The 22,707-nt window shown below is 34.6% G+C and overlaps 1 protein-coding gene across 1 annotated transcript in view; it reads left to right on the top strand.

Annotated features, from left to right (window-relative positions):
* The window catches only part of LOC136039430 (AT-rich interactive domain-containing protein 3A-like), a 125,713-nt gene that overhangs the window by 39,704 nt on the left and 63,302 nt on the right, over nt 1-22,707 (top strand). The window contains exons 3-5 of the mRNA XM_065723164.1: nt 126-266; nt 5,096-5,255; nt 12,238-12,542. Of these exons, the coding sequence (XP_065579236.1) occupies nt 126-266; nt 5,096-5,255; nt 12,238-12,542 (606 nt within the window). The remainder of the gene's footprint in view (nt 1-125; nt 267-5,095; nt 5,256-12,237; nt 12,543-22,707) is intronic.

Here is a 22,707-nt window from a genome sequence, read left to right as displayed (position 1 = left end):
TGTCTGCCATCTTATTTTCACATCATTTGTTCCATTTTTAGTAAATTATCAAATAAATGCTATCTGGAGACGTAATACTATCACATAATTGTATGTGAGATAATCCTGATTATGAACTATTGCAGGAGAAAGATGAATGCGGTGAGATAGATCAAGATATCAGGACGCAACAGCATTTGCAATTGCTGAGGCAGGCTGAAGCGGCAGCTTTGATGGGATTACAACAACCATTTGGGTTCCCCTCCCAGTTCCATACATCCTTGCAGGTAAAATTTCACTCGTAGTTAGCACTTATAAGGAATATCTTAATTTAAATTATGAGATATTCACCGAGAAGACCTACTAGTTTTAAATTTTGAGTCATGTATCTTTAAGAAGCTAATTTAACTCGTACTAAGAGGATTATTTAAGTTGATAAAAGAAAAAAAAAGAAACATAGGGAGATTGCAGAAACAAGAGCAGAAACAAAAACAAGAGCAAGAAACTGGAAACATCCAGCTTTTAAGTGCATTGTTTATGATTGCCTAGTTAGAGTGAAGATGCAAGGTATAATAATCAGGATCGTATCCAGGGTTTTTTTTTGGGGGGGGGGAGGGGGGTACAAAATAATTTTGGAGGGCTACAAAAAAAACTTTTAGAACGCATCAAAATTTGTTTATATTATTTTTTTTACGTTTTTACGAGTCGAACCAACATTATTTTTGGGGCGGGGGTCCTAACCCCCCCTGGATACGGCCTTGGTAATAATTATCCCGTTTTTTATTCTGAAAGCTTGGGACAGAAGTTTCTGTTTCTGTAAGACTAATCTGGTGAAAGATATAATATCAGTTAATAATTTTGGGAATAATTTGATTTCGACATAGACATGTCGTTTCAATCGTTTCAGTTTTTTGCTTCTACAACCAGTGTGACGTTAATAACAGCAAAGAACATATATAATTCCTTAATCTTGATTTTCTTTATCAACAGGTTTGGCTTTGCAGGTACGGTTCGGGCATAAATATAGACAAGTGACTTCAAATAAAAACACGGATAAGAAGCCTATCCAAAACCATCTAGTTATACTAAACTAAATTAACATTTACCTGTATTTATTACTAAATTAACTATGAACTTCTTATTTTACTTATTAACTTACTAAATCAAAAAGTTCGTGGTAACGAACTGTAGTAAGGAGCGATCCGGCTCAATAGTAAACGAAACTTTAAAAAATGGGATTTTGATACTAATAGATACATCAAAAGAATTGGATTTTTTGCTGACTTAAAATATATAAGTTTAATCAAATTTAGTATTACTTATCAAAAGTTACGAGCCTGAGGAAATTTGCCTTATTTTGGAAAATAAGTAGAATTTACTGTAGAATCTACTGTAGAATTTTCAAGCTCCTATCTACAAAAATGTGGAATTTCTTATTTTTTGCCAGAAGACCTATCACGGGTGCGTATTTATTTGTGTTTTTTTTTTTTTTTTTTTCCCAGAGGTGATCATATCGACCCAGTGGTCCTAGAGTCTTGTGAGAGGGCTCATTCTAACGGAAATTAAAAGTTCTAGTGCCCTTTTTAAGTGACCAAAAATATTGGAGGGCTCTTAGACCCCCTCCCACGCTCATTTTTTTTCAGCAGTCAATGGGTCAAATTTCTGAGATAGCCATTTTCTTCAGCATAGTCGAAAAACCTAATAACTATGTCTTTGGGGACGACTTACTCCCTCACAATCCCCGGGGGAGGGGCTACAAGTTGCAAACTTTGACCTGAGTTTACATATGGTAATGGTTATTGGGAAGTGTACAGACATTTTCAGGGTTTTCTTTTTTCTTTTATAGGGAGGGGGTTACATGGGAGGATCTTTGCATGGAGGAATTTGTCATGGGAGAAGAGAATTTCCATGAAGGAGGCGCAGAATTTTCTAATGTTATTTAAAACAAAGAACAATAAAAAAATAAATATGAAAAAGTTTTTTCAACTGAAAGTAAGGAGTAGCATTAAAACAAAACGAACGGAAATTATTACGCATATGAGCTGTTCATCTCCTCCTAAATACCTGCTCTTTACGCTAAAGTATTTTTAGTAATTTCAACTATTTCTTCTACGGCCTTTGTGATTCAGGGGTCATTCTTAAAGAATTTGGACAAAAATTTAAGCTTTAGTACAAAGAGCATGGTATTAAAGAGGGGGCAAACACCCTCATATACGTAATAAAAATATACGAATATAGAAGTTCGTTACGAAAGTTAATTTGGAAGTTACGTATATTTTTTATTGAAAAAAAACGTTTGTAAGAAATTAAAAGTTCTAGTTGCCTTTTTAATTAACCAAAAGATTGAAGGGCAACTAAACTTCCTCCCCCACTCTTTTTTCTCAAAATCGTCCGATCAAACCTAAGAAAAAGCCATTTAGCAAAAAAAAAAATGCAAATTTTGTTCTAAGTATTCATATGAGGAGAGCCAAAATCAATACATGGATTAAAAAACGTTCAGAAATTAGATAAAAAACAAGTTTATTTAACTGAAAGTTAGGAGCGACATTAAAACTTGAAACGAACAGAAATTACTCCGTATATGAAAGGGACTGTTCCCTCCTCAACGCCCCGCTCTTTACGCTAAAGTTTTTCACTGTTTTAATAAGTAGATTTGAAAGAAAGAGTCGAACTTTAGCGCAAAAAGCGGGGCTATGAGGAGGGAACAGCCCCTTTCATATACGGAGTAATTTCTGTATGTTTTAAGTTTTAATGTCGCTCCTTACTTTCAGTGAAAAAAAACTCGTTTTATTTTTATTTTCGCTTAACAAAACTAAGTCACTATAGGTTGACACTGGTTAGAAACCGGTTTTTCTTTCTTTGGTTATACGACTCATCAGAAATCACATTAAATGTCAAATATAGTTTCTGTATGCTATTTCCTGTCCTGATTCCAATATTTAGTCAAAATTTTTCTGTCCCTTATAATTAATAATTTTTTCTAATCCATTTGTGAAACATGGGTAATGGCAACTTTAATAAGTAAAATTTAATTATTTGGAAAAGTTTTTCAACTGCAACTGCTTATGTAAAATTGAGTAATCCTCTCAGATTTTCACTCGGTCGTTGATTTGTAAAATGGATTTTGTTTGTTTTTTTTTTTTTTCTTTTCCCCAGAGGTGATCATATCGACCCAGTGGTCCTAGAATCTTGCGAGAGGGCTCATTCTAACGGAAATTAAAAGTTCTAGTGCCCTTTTTAAGCCTTTTCTGCTAGTGCCCTTTCTGCTTATGTAAAATTGAGTAATCCTCTCAGATTTTCACTCGGTCGTTGATTTGTAAAATGGATTTTGGAGTCTTTTCTGGCACCCTGTGTCATAAACGTAGAACTGATTTTAGTCACTTTATTTTCAAGAATAAAATCGGAATAAATCAGTAATACCGTGGAAATTAATATAAATATTAAAAAGCTTATCAAATGACTAAGGCTTTTACACAGGGCCGTGACTCAATAAATTAACTAATTTATCAATGGAATGGTAAATACTTCGGCAGGATCAAAGAGAGTTTTAATTTCCACATATCCGGAATTAATTACTAATTAAATCATCTAGCTAAAATAAACTTTGATTTCAGGATGTAAATTGCATATAACAAGCGCAAAAACTTGACAATGTCATATTAACAGAGTACACTTGTGTAGGTTTCCTAATTTTTCCTTGATTGTTCCGTTGATCTAGATAAGAACAAAAAAATATTTCATTCTATTCAACTAAACTCTTGTATATAGTGTGTACCCATACCAAATGTTTGAATAACTGGTCTTGAGCAATGGTTGGATGTTCAGAGATGGCACTTGAGTTCAAGCTTTGCTAGAATCAGTTCAAGCTCAAAGTTGTATCATTGACACCATTGTAATTCTAGAGCTTGAGCTCTCCTTGACCGAGCTTGAGTTTGAGTTGCTTCTTGAGTCAAAACCCTTCCTCAAAACTTATTTTTGTTTATATTTAGGCATTTTAAAAGTCTTTACTCATAGGATGTAGTGATTAAAGGGTTGTATTTCTCACTAAATCTATACCCTGAGGTTTGATCTTATCAAAAGGAACGACTCTTCGATAACCAGGAAAGCTCTTCCCAGAAGAATTCTCTGGGAACCTGACTCGGGGACTTACTCCTCGAAAACACTCCCCCAGCTTTCTGTGAAATCTGAATAAAGGAAAACTGTATTTCTCGCCTAAGCACAACAATGCACAACAATGATTCTACCAACTTTAAAAATTCACAGATGGAATTTTTGCCCAGACTAGGTTAAAAAGGTGTTTAAAATTGCAGTTTCCCCTATAAAGCATCCATTTCACGAACCCATCCTATTGGAGGCTTGCAGAGGTCCAAGAGTCGGACAAATGTACCTAAAGATTCTTTTTTGGGAGCAAATTTTTCAGGGCAATTTATTCCATTTTATAATATTAAATTTACGAGTAAAGAATTAAGTTTGACGGATGAAATTATAGACGATTGATTTGGCTTAAAATTGTATAGAGAATGTAAACCGCTATATGTATAATAAAAAGTACAATAAAATGTTCAAATTTTTTTATATTAACTGGTTTTGAGGAAGACAGGTCTTTTTTTGTAAATGCGGTTTCATGGAGTTGTCATTTTTCCAATAAATATTCAAATGATACTTTATATTTGACCATCTTATCATTTTGCAAAATGCACAAGTTATATAAAATTGGACGCTGAATTTGAAAAGCACACTATGTCTATTTATTGTTGCTGGCAACATTGTTTCTCCAGGTTTTATAATCACTAATCATTTAGGTTTTGTTTTGATACTGTGCTTTCCGAAGAAATAAGAGCGCTTAGGACGGCGATTTCATTTTTTCTGTGTTTAATGATAATGGTGGTAAAGATATCTAGAGTCATTTTCTTTGCCAGTTTCCATTTTCAAGCCAGTTTCTTGAACCCTTACAAGATCAAAATGAATAATCTTAAGTCAATCTATAAATAAAAGGATGGTTCGATAACATTCTTAAATGTTTTATCTACTTCAGTTTATTAATGTGTAAATAAATGGCCTACTGGTTTTAATAAACATATGTGTCTCTATAGTTTTAGATTATTGCTCATTTTAGGCCCAGTTTCAAGCGCAACTGCAAGCATTTGCTCAACAGCAGCAATCATTTGGTGGTCAGGCTTGGATGAATAATGGACAACCGCCACCAATACCTCCTCCAAATAATCCTGCTGCTCTTTATGCTCAGTCAATACAAGCTCAAATTGCCAGAAATCAAGGTAAGTTACACTATAAACAATTTTGCCAACTATAGTCGGTCAAACAAGATGACGTATTAGCCCCCATTGACAAAGTGAAGCAGATTCTTCTCTGTCTTTCTGTAGATCGTTTTGAAACTTTTCACTCCTTTGTGAATCCTCTTCTAACCATCTTTGTAGCCCTCAATTCCTAAAATTTATGCTTCCTTAAAAATATATTCTTTAACTATAGTAGAAGGCTTCGATGACGTGCCAATAAGAGACCTTACAATCGTTTTTTAAAACACAGCCCTCACCAAAAAATACTTCCGTTCATGTAACTAAACTGTTCTATTTTTACCTGAGGGGGGAATGTTACTGTCATAATCCTTTTATTAGATGGGGGAGTTGGAAAGACAAATTATGACTTAATATGATTCAAATGCCTACGTTCAAATAGTAGGCTATATATATATATATATCTATCTATATATATAAAAATAAGTTGTCTGTCTGTCTGTGGGTCTGTGGATCTGTGGATCAGGTGACGTCATGTTTCGGCTGACGTCATGAAATTAGTCGCCGTCATTTTTGTTATGACGATGCTTAGTATATTGTAAAACACATTAATTTGGTTAATAATATACCATTTAAAACACCAAAATGAACATGCTGGAGTAGTCACTCGGTGAGAGAGGGTGTCAGAACGGAGAATGAAGGTCCCAGGTTCAAATCCTGGTTAGGCTAAAAAAGGTAAAAAACTAAAAACTAAAAAAAAAACTGAAAAAACTAAAAAAAGGCAAAAACTACAAAAAAAAACTAAAAACTAATAAAAAAATAAAAAAGCCGAAAAACTAAAAAAACTAAAGAAACTAAAAAAAGGAAAAAACTTAAAAAACTAAAAACTAAAAAAAAACTAAAAAAAAGGAAAAATGAAAAATAGAAGAGAAAAAGAATACTAATAAAATTAAAAATAAAAATAAAAAAAAATAAAAAAGATAAAAAGCTAAAAAAAGGTAAAAACCAATAAAAACTAAAAAGAAAAAAGGTAAAAAACTAAAAAAAAAATTCATCTAAAAAACTAAAAAAAAACTAAAAAACGTAAAAACTAAAAGAACTAAAAAAGTAAAAAAAAAACTAAAAAAAGGAAAAAACTGAAAAATAAGCGGGATATAAAACAGGGGGATATAAATGACGACCGGGACACCGGGACATAAGGAATATAAATGAATCAGAAAATACAACTCATGTTTCCAAATGACGTCGTTTGGAGCCCAAATTGAAAATCCAGATCAATTTATGTCTACTTTCAAAGTAAAAGGGCAAATTTATCATAGAGCAGGGTCTCTTCTACCATTCTCAGGCGAGAATCATAAATTTTTACAATTGTACTTCATCAGTGATAGAAATTCTGAATTGAATGCACGTTGCGAAATTTCTCCCAACATTGAAAGGACAATCGTTTCCCAATTACAACATCTTTTCCACGAAAATAATAATTTAGTGCGTCTGTTCAAAACAGCCATCGATTTGATGCCTACTTATACGCATAAAATTGTTATTTCCGCTGACAAAACGCCTCCTGGCCAACATGTGCGTAGATACAATGCTCCAACTATCGACGAGGTGGCCATCATTATGGTCGGTGATCAGTTTTTACCTCGAGATATTACTCTCAGGGTTTCCACCACACGTGCTACAACTAAAAATAGGCCTACCAATAATACTTTTAAGAAATATAAACCCACCAAAGCTTTGCTATGGCACTCGACCTGCCGTAAAAAAAAAACAATGGAAAACCTAATAGAGGCCACAATCTTGACAGGGCCTTTTGAGGGTGAGGCTGTTCTTATTCCTCGCATTCCCAAGATTCCAACGGATCTGCCTTTTCAATTTAAAAGATTGCAATTCCCAATTCGATTAGCATTTGCAAGCACCATTAACAAAGCTCAAGGTCAATCATTAGAAAAATGTGGTATAGATCTTAATACTGATTGTTTTTCCCATTGACAATTGTACGTTGCATGTTCGAGGGTCGGTAAACCTGACAATCTATTTATATGCAGCGACAATTGGACAGCGAAGAATGTTGTATATTCGCAAGTTTTACGCAGTTAATTTGTATTTTATCTATCTATCTATCTATCTATCTATATAAAAACGAGTTGTATGTATGCATGTTTGTTTGTTTGTAAAAAGAGCGTTTGCATATGATGTCATTATTAGTACATACGGCTTTGTATATGCAGAGACAATGGGAAAGCCAAAAATGTTGTATATTCGCAATTTTTACGTAGTTTAACTCCTGCAGACGAAATGAATGCTTGCCTAAAAAATTCTAATTTATAGGCACACGTAAAAATATTAAAATTAACTACAAATATGCGTGTCCGATTGCAAAACGATGACTCTGGTCAAACAGTAGACTCAATTTCAGGACGTATACAACTACCTGCTGATTTCTGTAATTTAGTGACGTCCAAAAATGAATTGATTGAAAAAGTATTTCCGAATATTCTAAAAAATTATAAAAATAATAAATGGCTAAGTGAAAGAGCGATTCTCGCACCCAAAAATATAGACGTCCACGAAATCAACAATATTGTTTTGAACAAGATTCGAGACCAGGCAGTCCTTTACAAGTCAGTCGACACAGTTTTGGAACCAAATGAAGCGGTTAATTATCCATCTGAATTTTTAAATTCCATAGATCCTTCAGGGTTTCCACCACACGTGCTACAACTAAAAATAGGCGTACCAATAATACTTTTAAGAAATATCAACCCACCAAAGCTTTGCAATGGCACGTGACTTGCCGTAAAAAAAAACAATGGAAAACCTAATAGAGGCCACAATCTTGACAGGGCCTTATGAGGGTGAGGCTGTTCTTATTCCTCGCATTCCCATGATTCCAACGGATCTGCTTTTTCAATTTAAAAGATTGCAATTCCCAATTCGATTAGTATTTGCAATCACCATTAACAAAGCTCAAGGTCAATCATTAGAAAAATGTGGTATAGATCTTAATCCTGATTGTTTTTCCCATGGACAATTGTACGTTGCATGTTCGAGGGTCGGTAAACCTGACAATGTATTTATATGCAGCGACAATTGGACAGCGAAGAATGTTGTTTATTCGCAAGTTTTACGCAGTTAATTTGTATTGTATCTATCTATATAAAAACGAGTTATGTGGATGCATGTTTGTTTGTTTGTAAAAAGAGCGTTTGTATATGACGTCATTATTAGTACATACGGCTTTGCATATGCACAGACAATGGGAAAGCCAAGAATGTTGTTTATTCGCAATTTTTGCGTAGTTTGAAACACATATATAAATCTATCTATATTCACAGGTGGGACACAGGGACACAACTACAATGGCGCATAACTAATATGGCGCGTAACGACTTACGCGCGCGGGGGGGCTTGGGGGGGCGCGAAGCGCCCCACCAACTAGGTGTTGGGGTGGCGCGAAGCGCCACCCCAACAGCTAGTATATATATATATATATATATATATATATATATATATATATATATATATATATATATATATCTATATATATTTATAGCCTGCAATCCACCTCCCGGTCACACTTTTGACATATCGCACGTATTTTTCGAAAGCAAAACAATTAAATGAAACACCTTTCTCGGGTTGAAGCAAACTGTTTTTAATGATTGTAACGTTTTGATATCGGGACAGATACTAATTAGATTATATAATTAGCTTTATATCTACACTACAGACAAGTAATTTTGTTCTATTTAGAATAATATTATTTCTACTGTACATCGATTCCTTACGGTTGAATTAGCACTAAAGGATTGGAAGACACGGATTTGACTTAACTAAAATTGTGACAAGCGGCAGTGGTCATTGGCAATGCTTGACTCAGTTGTGTATCTCACGGCTCAAGACAATGCGCCCCTTTACGTGACGATACGTACTGTACGTTTAGACCTCTGACAACCCAACACCTTATGTAATCCTGGGTTTACAGGTCTATTACTCTAGCCCTGTAAATGGTCACCTAATGTAGCTAAGATTATTATATCTTTTTGATGACATTCTGGGCTTTATTTTTTTTTCATAATAGTTATTTGGTAGTCTTAGCTTGCAGCTACATTTTTTTATTTGTTCTGCTTTTAAGACCTATGGCTAAGTATGCTTAAAATAAGATCGACATTCACCCTTACTATGATTAGATCTCTTTTGCTACGGACAGAGAGCCGAAGAAATTCAAATCAAAACATGCCAGAATGAACGTAAAAGCTTACTTATACAGGGAAGCGAAAGGGTATATGGCCCCCCCTACACCCCCAAAAAAAGAAAAAGACAAAAAACAACACAACCCAATATTGTGGTTGTTATACCCCCCCCCTCCGTAAATTGTTTTCTACTTGGGTATGTTCATGCGTATGATCATGGACTTGTTCAAATCAGTACTTAAGAGAAAGTGATCAATACTTAAGGGATAGTAATTAGTACTATGAACCCCCTCCCCGCAGGAAATTTCCATGAAAATTGAGAGAAGCGAGACGTCTATATTATAGAAGTGCGGTTTTTATCACTGTGTAAAGTTTTCTAAATTGTCGGTTGGAGTTTTTATGTTAGAAACACTTATTAAGGAATAAATTGTACACTAAGCCACCTGCACACAATGGTGTTCCCTACAATTTCCTTATTGAGCAACTTCCCCACGATTAGTCCGTATGACCACCTTCAACAAATTTAAAAACATACAGAAGGAACCCCATCCTCCCTGGAAATCTCCCTAATACCTCCCTCATCCGACATTCTAACCTTAATAATACTGTACGCAACAGCCTATTTTTCTTTTATTATCTTGGCCAAGATATTAGAAGCTCTCATGTCAAAATCCTTGCGAATTAAAGCCAGGTTTTTTTGTTTTTTTTTTGTAATTACAGTCACCCCGAAATTAAATCCCTTTTTTTACTCTCTGTCGGGTCTGATAATTTTGTAGTTTCATGATGACAATTTTTCAGAATAGATTGCATACATTAGTTTGTTTTTAAACGGCTTTGATTACACTTTTTAATTCTGATTACTGTTTTTACCAAAAACTAGCAGACCTCCCCATGCTCAAAATAAACTACATTTGAGTAGTGACGGCATTTTTCTTCTGCTGTTGGTCAAATGGCGGTAATTACTGAGTTAGAATAATAAATACATCAGGAGGAAACACAGATATATGGCTTTTTAGCGGAATCTCAACAAGTTAACAATTTATTTAAATTTATTCTTCTTACTTGTGTGGATCAAACCGTTTTTAAATAATTTAAAACTACAAATTAAAATGAAAAAATAGGTATGTAGGACCTGCCATAGTACATGAGCTGACTAGAGTGGCACAATTGACGTGGTATATTCAAATGCCATATATTTGCAACCTCTATTTCTAGTTTAAAATGAATGGCAAACACGTGTTTTTTCACAAGGATCCCTTTTTGCAAGTAGGTACTTGCGTGTTACCCCAACCACACTAAAGAAGTGAAGTTAGGTTAATCGTAATGAAATATACCGTCAATTTCCGTATTGAGGAATTTCCCCACAATTAGTCCGTATGACCACCTTCAACAAATTTAAAAACATACAGAAGGAACCCCATCCTCCCTGGAAATCTCCCTAATACCTCCCTCATCCGACATTCTAACCTTAATAATACTGTATGCAACAGCCTATTTTTCTTTTATTATCTTAGCCAAGATATTAGAAGCTCTCATGTCAAAATCCTTGCGAATTAAAGCCAGGTTTTTTTTTGTAATTACAGTCACCCCGAAATTAAATCCCTTTTTTTTACTCTCTGTCGGGTCTGATAATTTTGTAGTTTCATGATGACAATTTTTCAGAATAGATTACATACATTAGTTTGTTTTTAAACGGCTTTGATTACACTTTTTAATTCTGATTACTCTTTTTGCCAAAAACTAGCAGACCTCCTCATGCTCAAAATAAACTACATTTGAGTAGTGACGGCATTTTTCTTCTGCTGTTGGGCAAATGGCGGTAATTACTGAGTTAGAATAATAAATACATCAGGAGGAAGCACAGATATATGGCTTTTTAGCCGAATCTCAATAAGTTAACAATTTATTTAAATTTATTCTTCTTACTTGTGTGTATCAAACCGTTTTTAAATAATTTAAAACTGCAAATTAAAATGAAAAAATAGGTTTGTAGGACCTGCCATAGTACATGAGCTGACTAGAGTGGCACAATTGACGTGGTATATTCAAATGCCATATATTTGCAACCTCTATTTCTAGTTTAAAAAGAATGGCAAACACATGTTTTTTCACAAGGATCCCTTTTTGCAAGTAGGTACTTGCGTGTTACCCCAACCACACTAAAGAAGTGAAGTTAGGTTAATCGTAATGAAATATACCTAAATATGATAAATATATAACAAATTTTATATATTAAATATTTATTTAAAATATACCTACGTAGTAGCTTATTTCAACGAAATGAGTGTGGTGGGGTAACACGTAAGTGCCCGCAAGTTTAATTAGGACTGAATTTTGAAAAAAAAGCCTGCACTAATCTTTTCACACAAACGTCGCTTATAAAAACATCAATAATCAATTAATTTTGATTAAGTCCTGGGTATTTCAACTACTATAATTGTACCGTGAATAAGAGTTTTCGCCAACTTTTACTTTACAATTTCACTTCTTTTTAGAAGTCATGTTTATTTAACGGTAGGTGGGTTTTTTTAGGGGATGATAGTCGTCCTCCTGCTTCGTTTGACCCTGAGTTTTTATATTAAAAATAAAGTCGGTACCCCCTTCATTTAAGTATATCATTTAAACAATTGACGAGCTGTAATGCTCATTTAACCTCTATCCCAGTCAAATTTCATTGTTGGAACCCTTGAAGAGCTTTTTACTTGAATTTTTGAAGTTAATTTATTAGCTGGATTTTTTGTAATGTACAGCGTTTCATCAGTTTCTGATATTTCTGGCTTTTTCTATCTTAAGCATGTCTTTTATTTTAGGTGTTATTCCTAATGTTACTAACACTAGACCACCAGAATGCAGTCCTTTATCTCAAAACAATGGGTCAGGAGGAGCTAGGTCAGAGCCGTCTTCGTCTCCATCTCCAAGGTCAATAATTGGTTCATCGATGCCTAACAACGCTCAAATGTTTAACCAAATGGGTAACCGTAGCTTCATTTCAAGGTCAAGTCCAAGACCATCCTTAACACCTTCACCGTCAAATGAATCTCCTCAAAATGACCCTTCGAGGAATACTGGAGGATCTTCACAGCAAAGCTGGACATTCGAAGAACAGTTTAAACAAGTAAGATGTTTGATGTTTACCATAGATCTATTGTCTGAATAGATATCAGATCATATGGAAAAAGTAATTCTATACACGAGAAGGTAAACAACTATCATGCATCTAATGCAAATGGTGACAATCAGTCAATTAATAGAGAAGCAAACTAAAATACCTCCACCAAACGTTTATCGAAAGGACTAGACCACTGAACTCCCCCCTCCCCCTCGCCCGGGTTCGGTTTATATAGATAAAACTAGGCTTGAAACAAACGAAAATTTGTACAACTTTATATAGAAGACTCACGATGGTTTCAGTATAATTCAACTAGCACTTCTTTTCCTATCTAAGCTTAAAGTAATGCTGTTTTCTGGGACCGAGGATCAACTTTGGTCAGAAAATAGCGACGAAGGCTACACTGTCTTTCCATAACAAACAAATACAAAGTAGAAACAATAGGGAAAATCCTTTCAAGACAGTGGAAAACAATTCTATGAATATTTCGGCCTTATGTCCAAGGGCCGTCTTCAGCACAATACGAGAACAAGAGAGAGAATATGCATATAAATATATATATATATATATATATATATATATATATATATATATATATATATATATATATATATATATATATATATATATATATATATATATGTATACATAAATAAACTTGCATTAACTAAAATAAAAAAATAAATAAATACAATTTATTAAATTAAAGAAATAATCTTCAATTTCAATCTAACACCCATACGTTAAATTGGGGTGCCAATATAAAGGCCGTATTCAGGAGTGGGGCACCGATTTTGAATCCCTCCCCATAGTTTCTCTCTCGTTCTTCTACTGTGCTGAAGACGGCCCTTGGGCATAGGGCTGAAATATTCACAGAATTGTTTTCCACTGTCTTGAAAAGATTAGTCCTATTGTTTCTACTTCGTATTTGTTTGTAACTTTGGTCAGGGACAGAACCTGAATATGCTTATTTTTGGGGTCACTCCCTAGCTTTGGGAACTTAAAATGAGAAAAATTTAGGCTGAGGTATTACCATGATATCAGTGACTTTTTCATTAGGAATGAATTAGATCGGTGAGGATTAGAGAGAGAGAGAGAGAGAGGCCGGTATATTTAAAAACTATCATAGCATAGCTAAATTCAGTTTTTTTTTTTTACAAAATCGTACATTTAAACAAAAATTACACAATACGACTCAGCATTGAAAATGGATGTGAAGAAAGGCACAAATGAGTTGGCGTAACGATTAGTTCGTACCTTAGGGAGTAGAATTTTATTTTGTAACCGAGTTCGACTATTGGGAGGGGCTGATTCAGGTAGTAGTGATCGGTGGCTCGTATCGACTAGGACGGATTTTCCAAATTGCTTTTAAGATATCTGCAAGATTTTGAATTTGGAATACAGTCTGCTTTTGTTACAACAAGCGTAGGCTTAAAAGATTTCTATTGTCCCAGGAGATAACCCTTATTAAGCAATTTTGGGTATGAAAATGCTCTTGATAAGAAAAGCAATTTTAGAAAGTATTTTAGGTTTTAATCACATGCTTTGAATGCCTGCTGATAAATTAGGAACTGTGGAATGAATAAGAAGCTATTGATTTGCAATGGTATTAACTTGGCGTTTTAATATGGAATTCAAACCGCAATTTTTTTTACTCTGTTGAATTGATTATATATACTTTCTGGTCTTTATTAGCTTCCGGTTGGAATAAAAAAAGTTTAACAAACAGCCATAATCTTATTAAAGAAAATTTGAATTTAAAACAAAATTATATGTTTAAATCCAAGGTTATATGAGCGAAAAATCCAAATAAATGACAATAATAATCAAAATAAACTCTGAATAAAAAATTGGATTCATTAAATATAGTTATAGTTAAGGTAGACAGTATAATCTGTTATTGTAAATATAATCATTAATGTATGTTTTATGAGTCTAATGTTTAGTATACAGAGTTTCAGGTTTATAAGCGTAAATGTGGTAATTTCCGAAGAGCTACAATTTACTGTTATTAAAATAATGTTGTTACATTGGTAGACCTTCTAACCTTATATAGTTTGCTTAATGTTATATACGAAGAATCAAATGGCTCACCATCACGATATTTTATGTATATTTTCTGCTACTGGGTAATTATAAAATAGTGTATAATTTTTCGTAATAAGATACAGAACAGTGTGTAAGCTAGTTTTATATTCAAAGTTAATTATAAGTAGTTAGTATATCAAAGGTATCTTATGGTAGCACAGTATAATTATAGTTAAGGGTTGGACGGAAGTTTTTTTTGTGTATGTTTTTCAGGGTTGTAATTTTATAGTATGTCTGCCAAGCTTAGATGCATTAATATGGTAAAGTTGTTATTGTATACAATTGTCAATTTGAATTTTTTCGAAACTGATGCGTGACATGAGGCTGTTAACGGAGTTGACTGTATAAAATTCCCATGGATATATAAAGAAATTGTTAGAATTATCTACAATTAACAAGCTGAGCACATTAAGGTGATATTGAACTGGAAAACATTGCAGTTGTCAAAATCAAAACACACCATACATAAAGAGCATGCTCTGGGAAATTGAGAATTCGATGATGCCAATCAAGCTCTTATGCAAGAGGAAGGGGGAGGGCTTTAATGCCCCAGAAATAATGATACATTTTCCTGTAGTCTCCTGTACTGTTTATATAATATTAATTTTCCTTTTTTTACAATCCCTTTCAGCTAACGCCCTTCAAGCAAATTCTACATGATACATGCGTGAAAAAGTGCGTGTTTGAAATTCAGAATCTTTTGGGACAGTAAGAATATGACCTTGAAGCTTCCCCGAAAGCTTTTTTTTTTCAGTAAGACAAAATATGTAACATTACATTTTGTTGCTAAATACTAACATTCCCTTTGACATGTAATTCACAAGACCACTCAAAACAAGGGGGAAGGATGACTTTTTTTGTGAAGAGCATGCACTTGAACCAGAACCTGAGATTTAGTCAATATTCCTGGCCCAAGACCGTATCCGATTTTTTTTTTTGGGGGGGGCGGTTGGACAAGGTCACAAAAAAACAAAAAACACATCAAAACTTGTTTATATCCATTGTGTTTACTTTTTTGCGGGTCAGACAAAAATTCTGGGGAGAGATTCAAACCCAGTGCCCCACCCCTGCATACGGCCTTTCTATTGATACCCCGATTTAATGTATGACTAATGGAATAAAATTGAAGATTTCTTTTTAACTTTTTTTTTACTAAATGAATAGAGCTGAATCTGTGCATATCATCATCTCGCGTCAAAATAGGAAAAAAAAGGTTCCTGTTTCTTTCAAAGGCGTATCCAGTTTTATTGGGGGGATCTGGGAGACACTATAAAAACGTGAAACGCATCGTAAATTTAGGCCAGGAAAAAACAGGGGGGGGGGGTCTAACCTGGCACCTCCTCCCTCCAGGATACAGCCTTGGTTTCCTGAATTTTCACGATTCTTCTGTATTATTAGCAGTTATTTGACGTAGTTGAATTCTCACTGCTCTCGTCACCAACGAAGAGTCCTGTAGAGTCAATTTTGTTATCAAATTTAATGTTGCACATATCAGAAGAATCAATCCAGATGTCGATTGTCATTAGAAGCGCGTGTCTTTTGGTATTTCCACATCTTGGATATTTTTCCCTGATCGGAACAAACAACTCGGGCGTATAGGGAATATTCGGAACAGATGTTTGAATATTTAGAAATCTTCTGGAAATCAAAGATCTGGCAATTAGAAATGCTGGATGATTCCGCAAAGGGTTGCATTTTTAGCAGGAAAGCGGATTTCTGATCGATAATGAGCATGACGATTGATAAGAATTTACAAAGTTCGTCTAAAAAAGATTTCTACCCTGTTTGAAAGCAAAAAAAAAAAAAAAACACACAATCATGTCACTTTTTTGTGTGTAAATAAAGGGATAGAACTCGAAAAAAGAATAGAGGTCAGACACAGTGGTAAGATTTGTCGCTAACCCACGTAGCACTAATTTTTAAAATGGAACTTTTAAATTGGAAAAATAGAAAAAATAATAAAACTAGTGACAATCTGGCGTTTATTCTTTTTTCTATCTCTATGCTGAAAAGGCAACACGCTATTTCATCCTAGATTAATGTATACAAATATTCTTGTGCGGTAATGCAGTCTTTCTATCAAAATCCCCCTCCCCGTGTTATAATTGGCTTTAGCGATCCAATCTCAGCAACACTGCCTCTCAATACGCTTTTTAGACTTCCATCAGTTTTGTAACCATTCTTAGGTATTTTCGAAGACCACACTGCCTTTCCAGCATGTTTAAATAACAGTTTAATAGGGAAAATGCTTTTATGCGATGGTGAAGCCCAGAAAAATACCTTTGGATGTTTTGGTCACATTCAGTGACCGTCTTTAGCAGATAAAACTCAGCTGTTTATGTGACCCAGATAACCGGTCACATATGGCCGTTTATTACAATGGAGGTAAACGGCCATTGTGTGTATGATCGAAATATATATAGATACTTTTTTGTGTTTCATTATCAAATAAAAAGATTTCCCTTATTGAAGTGTTATCATACGAAACCACTCTGATTACATTTTTGATTTCCCTCTGAGTTATAAACGTGTCTTCGCCAAGCTAATGCAAATGGTGCGTTCAATAGTTTGGTTAAGTTATGATTTTTTCATTGTCCTAATTTGGGTTATCGCAATTGATGGTGTGCAAAAACCCTTTTTTTGAGAAACAAAAACAAAATGTTTTTCGATCCTCAGTTTCCCTCATATTTTTATGGTTGGGTTTGGTATTTTTTCGTTCATTCTGTATTATAATCCTCTATTCATGCATTTCTTCTACATTTTCAGAGGGAATAGATAATAATTATTATTTGAAAATCTGTTTTTCTCTTTTTCCTACTGCACTGTGAACTAGCCTGCGCCCTCGTTTTTTTTCAACAATCACTTTTCCTAATTACATAATCAAATTTACATGATTAAAAGATAACTCATATTAAAAAAAAAAGAAAAATAAAGAAACTACATAGTAGCATCAGTAGTTCGGTTGTCAGGGATTAGCCAATTCTGACAAAAGTATATAATCCGCAAATGTCGACACTATGCCAGTGCAGATCATAATTTCGAGGGTAATATTAGGTTGTCACATGTGAATCACAATAGAAATACTTGTCATAATTCAATTTTTCAACTCTCTTAAGTTAAATATGATGAACCTAAGATGACTCTAAATTTAGTTGTTACTGATACTCGACTGAACAGAATAAACAAGACCAGATTCCAAATGACCAATTGACACTAACTGATGAAATATAGATAGTTGGTAGATTTTTCCCGTCTTTAAGGACATTTCATCTACTTTTAACTTTTATGGACATTTCATCCTTTGGGATATGTGTGGGGAGGCAGTGACTCTTTTGTCCGTCCCCTGGATGACCTCCCAGATGAGGCTGGACTCTCCCTACGCTCGAAACCTAATATTTATTGCAGTAATCCTATTGTCTGCTCTGTTGGTGAATATTGTCCTCGTCCCCATACCCATGAAAAAACATGTTACCAGACCATATATTTGCCATACACCCCACAAGACAGACAGTCGACTTTTGATGAGCTTCATCTATTCCTCCCGACGATTCTTTTCGAGAGGTGAGTAAGAATCCTTCGGCCCTGGTAACGGATTTGACACACGTTCCATATTATATCACCTTTTTTGTCCTTGTTTCTGGGAGGGAGAGAAGATGATTCTTCCTCTCAATCCATATGTATGTACCTTACCAGGCATGGTTATAAGCTTCACTCCTATTAATCTGGCTTATTGTAGCACTCGCATATCTAAATAAATACACTGTGACACTGTTCCTAAGCTAAAGGCATTAAATTTGGAATTCTTAAGGTGGGTTATCGTAAGTTTTGGGGGACGGGTCCACCAAATAAAATAATTATTTAACCCTCGATTATTTTACTGTAATTTTGTTCAGCTCCCCTTAAGAATGTTTTTTTTTTGAACATTTCTCGAAAAAGATTGTCCCCCTATAACGATGTGTATAGTCAAGCTTTCATGGATACTTTAAATAATGAGGAATAACATTATGAACCACGCTTATTTTGAGAATAGTTCTAGCAGAGGTCAACTGTCTGATGGAACGGATGTGATCGGGCTTTTATGGTGCAGTTGCTGGTAATCAATTTTAAAAGGCGTTGACAAAGTACAGCCTGGGTCTCCCTTGCGCCAATTTCCGTTTTTAGATTTTTCGAATAGGCTAGGTGACGACTGATTTGACATGCATCACATGTCAGGTGTAAATCTGCATTAATTGCAAATCATTTAAGTGATGTTATTCTATTGAAGTTTAGTGAAATTACAAAGTAAAATAGGGGTTGAGTATTTGAAAATAGTCCTTTCCTACATTTTTTGAAGATCTTCGCTATAATCATATCTAGACATCTAAGACAAAGCAAAGCAAACATGTCTCCCTTTGCAACAAACTTTACAGAAGAAATCTTTTTTAATGTAAAAAAAAATACAGATCTAGCCAGGAGTTACGCACTGGCTGTCGTGGGTCTATGCGACTTTCCGCCTCCGATCATACTTAAAAATAAACCTTCTTTGCCTCTAACTCCACCCTATATACCTCCTAACCTGGATCCTCGTGTTTGTCCGTACATTGTGGTCCACCTCTGTCGATCAAGAATGCACAAAATCATGAAATGATTTACTCTGTCCTTTGTGTCCGTGTGCCTCGGTTTTAACTTAATTTTCATGGTAAAACAGATAGGTTTATTTTATATTGCATTTTTTTGGTACCCCTCAGCTCAGGAGGGTTGACGCCTTCCTAAGCCCCGATCCCATTCACAGTTGCCAATTTTCAAATTTACTTAGCTACTATTGCAAGTACTGCTACCACTTCTAACAACTCACTACAGCATCAAGCTGCATGATGTCAACCAGCTAGGCGTGCTCCTCCTTCACTCCAATCTATTCAAAGCCTCACTCTTTACCCCAAATGCTGCATTTGTGTGCATGCAGTAATACCTTTTCTTTCAAAATCATGCTCCGGACGGCTCTGGATTATGATTGGCTCAAATGATCCGATGTAAGTAATACCGTTTCTAAAGGCGCTCCTTATGGTTTAGCAACGATGCGCTATTATTTGAGCGTGGTCCGATTCTGCCTCGCTTTGTCCATTTTGTCACCATCCATAAACCCAAACTAATAAAACGCATCAGATGCTGTAAATGATTTTAATTATTGGTCCAATTTCGCGGAAAAAAAAACATTTTGCATCAATTAACCTGTGGTTGTGCTATACATTGCTGACCTATAAAAAAAACTCCATTTTTGGCATCAAATGAGGTTTTATTGGTTTATTTATTCCTCCTTCAGCGAGTCTGACTGTAACCAATAATTTTCCTATTTAGGGAATGTTGCTACCAAAAAATTGCGCCTAATCAGACACCGATGTCGCTCACCAAAATTGTGCTTGGCTCTCGCTTCATTTATTGGAATATCGCATATTCGGTTTTAGGATTTGGCGTACTACACTTATAGAAGGAACACAAATTTTGTAGCTCAGAACCCAACTATGATAGAATTTCAACTCATTCAACTTTGAGTAGATGGGCAACCTCGTGACAAGATGTTGCAGTGATTCTGTAATTTTTGCAGTTCAGTACAAAAGTCCTTTAGCGAATGCGATTTTCGCAATTTATGAGAACCAATGGTTAACCTTACCACTTCATATGCAGAAAGATAAAATGACCGGAAATCTGATTCCTGACATGCAAACAGGGGTTGCAAATCCTAAGGCGATCTTAGGCTATCACTGTAGGATTTTCCAAACAAAATTATGTTCTAACTACGAGATGTTTACGTTGGTTTTATTTAGCCTCTTAGATTCGACCATCAATCTTTACCACGCTCAAATATTTTGAATTTGGGTGGTAATAAGGCCAAAATTTATAAGATTTGATTCCAGCGCACCAGTGGTTACAATCTTGCTCTAATTTCACTATTTGGACCGTAATTTTTTTACCCCCCCCCCCCCGAACAAAAATCATGGATACGCCCTTGCTTACTTGTTATTTCCCCAGACGTCAAAATAATGTTAATAAGCCCTATTTCATGTTTTGGAAGATAATTTTGGTATTGAAATGCACTACAGCGTTGTGGACAATGACATCAAATTTAAACCCAGGTGCACGCAGCCGAAATATTGGGGATGTTCAGGAGCATTTGTTTCCCTCAGGGAGGTCTCGAAACCCGAATAAAATTTTCATTTTGACCAAAATTTTCTGGAAGAAAATATATCAGATCAATTTTTGGGTGGGTTTGAGAAATCAACCCTTCACTCTCCGTTCCATGTGCAGGTACGATTTTTAAAAACTTTTATGGTGCAGCGTTGTCGGGCACCAAGATATCTTTGGCCAGTAGTTTAAGAGACAAGAATTTGACTAAATTTAAACAGCTACACAATACTTGGTAATTTTGCATGATTTGTTAAAGCAAATCATGATTGAAATATCCGCCTAGTCCAAATATCATTTTCGTTTTTTTTTTCTTTTTTCACTGTAGTCTTGTCATAAACAAGAGTATCTTTAGCTGACAACAGAGGGAGATAAGTAACAATTACTTTATATTCTCAGCTAGGGGAAAATTGAAATTCGACAGAAACGACTTTTCTAAGAAGTCGTTTGCGTACGTTATAATTAGCAGAGCTCATTTCACTTAGGGAAAAATGTAAATTTTGGAAAAAATTGAATCGCAAAAACATCTGTGTTCCAGAAGCCATAGAAAATGGAATTTATCAAAATAATTAAAAGATAAACCTAGTCATTAAAGTGTAATTAAGCCTCAGATCTGCCAAAGGCAAATGGTTTTAGATGACAAGGGATATATGAAAAGACTTTCAACACCTTGACGTGTTCCGTTAGAAAACTTTGGAAATCTCCCAGATAATCTTCCAGAATGGCAAGGAGTATTGAATGATATCAATGGCACAACAATTGAACAAAAACAATAGCTTGTCACATTTTACTCGCGATATTCAATCTAAAGAAAAGTGACAAAAAAAATCACTTAAGAAAGCGGGACTTTTCTTTGTTCGTTGCACTATTTTTTATTACATGTTGTGTTATTTATTTAAGAAAGCATTATTCTGTGTCATATTGATGTTTAATAAATTCTCCATTTAGAATTGAGAAATGCCTCTTTATAGGCTTAGAATTACTTTTAATAATCAAACTGTAAGCCCTATTAGCTATTAGGGCTTGAACACGCTACCTGTTAATTTGACATAACTGAATATATATATATATATATATATATATATATATATATATATATATATATATATATATATATATAATTCTTATGTTATTAAATGAAAAAACAAGTTTATTCAACTGAAAGTCAAGAGCAACAATAAAACTTAAAAGGAACAGAAATTATTACATATATGAAGTCTTTCAATACTTTTAAAAGGCACTAAAGTTTTTCAATACCTTTAAAAAAGCTTCTTATTGTCCTATTAAACGACCCTTTTGTCTCAGGAGTCATTCTTAAAGAATCGAGACAAAGTCAAATTTTAGCATAAAGAACAAGGTGTTGAAGAGGGGACGACCCCCCACACATGTGTAATAATTTCTGTTTCTTTTAAGTTTTAATGTTGTTCTTTGCTTTCAATTGCAAAAAACTTGTTTTTATTTAATTTCGGATATTTTTTAAATAATTCCAGGAAATTTGGCTCCACTTCCACGAAAAAATCCCCCCTCCCTAAGGAAAGATCCTCTAGAAAATTCAATATATGTGAAAATTTACCCCGTAGAATTACCCTTTACATCTCTACGTATAAAATCGAGGGTAAAAAAAATTCAAGACAAGTAAAAGTAATTTCGTATAGGAATTCTGGCAAATCTCCACTGCGTAAAATTTCCCCTGAAAAGCTTACCCCCAGAAACCTCTTTCCCCAGGGAAAATCCTACCTGTGGAAAATCCCCCGACAAAAAATTCACCTCCACTCGGAAAATGAATGCCCTATAACAAATACTATACGTAAACAACGGGCAAGTTTTATATTTTAAATGTAATTCCCCAGTAGCTTTGGGGGTTCATGTTATCTTTAAAGGCTTAGCTATTGGGCCTCTCAACTAAGCTGAATAAAATGGCAGT

This window comes from Artemia franciscana, chromosome 19 (assembly GCF_032884065.1).
Source record: "Artemia franciscana chromosome 19, ASM3288406v1, whole genome shotgun sequence".
Lineage (NCBI taxonomy): Eukaryota > Metazoa > Arthropoda > Branchiopoda > Anostraca > Artemiidae > Artemia > Artemia franciscana.
Note: the sequence above shows the minus strand (reverse complement) of the source record. Positions and strands in the feature narration are given on the sequence as shown.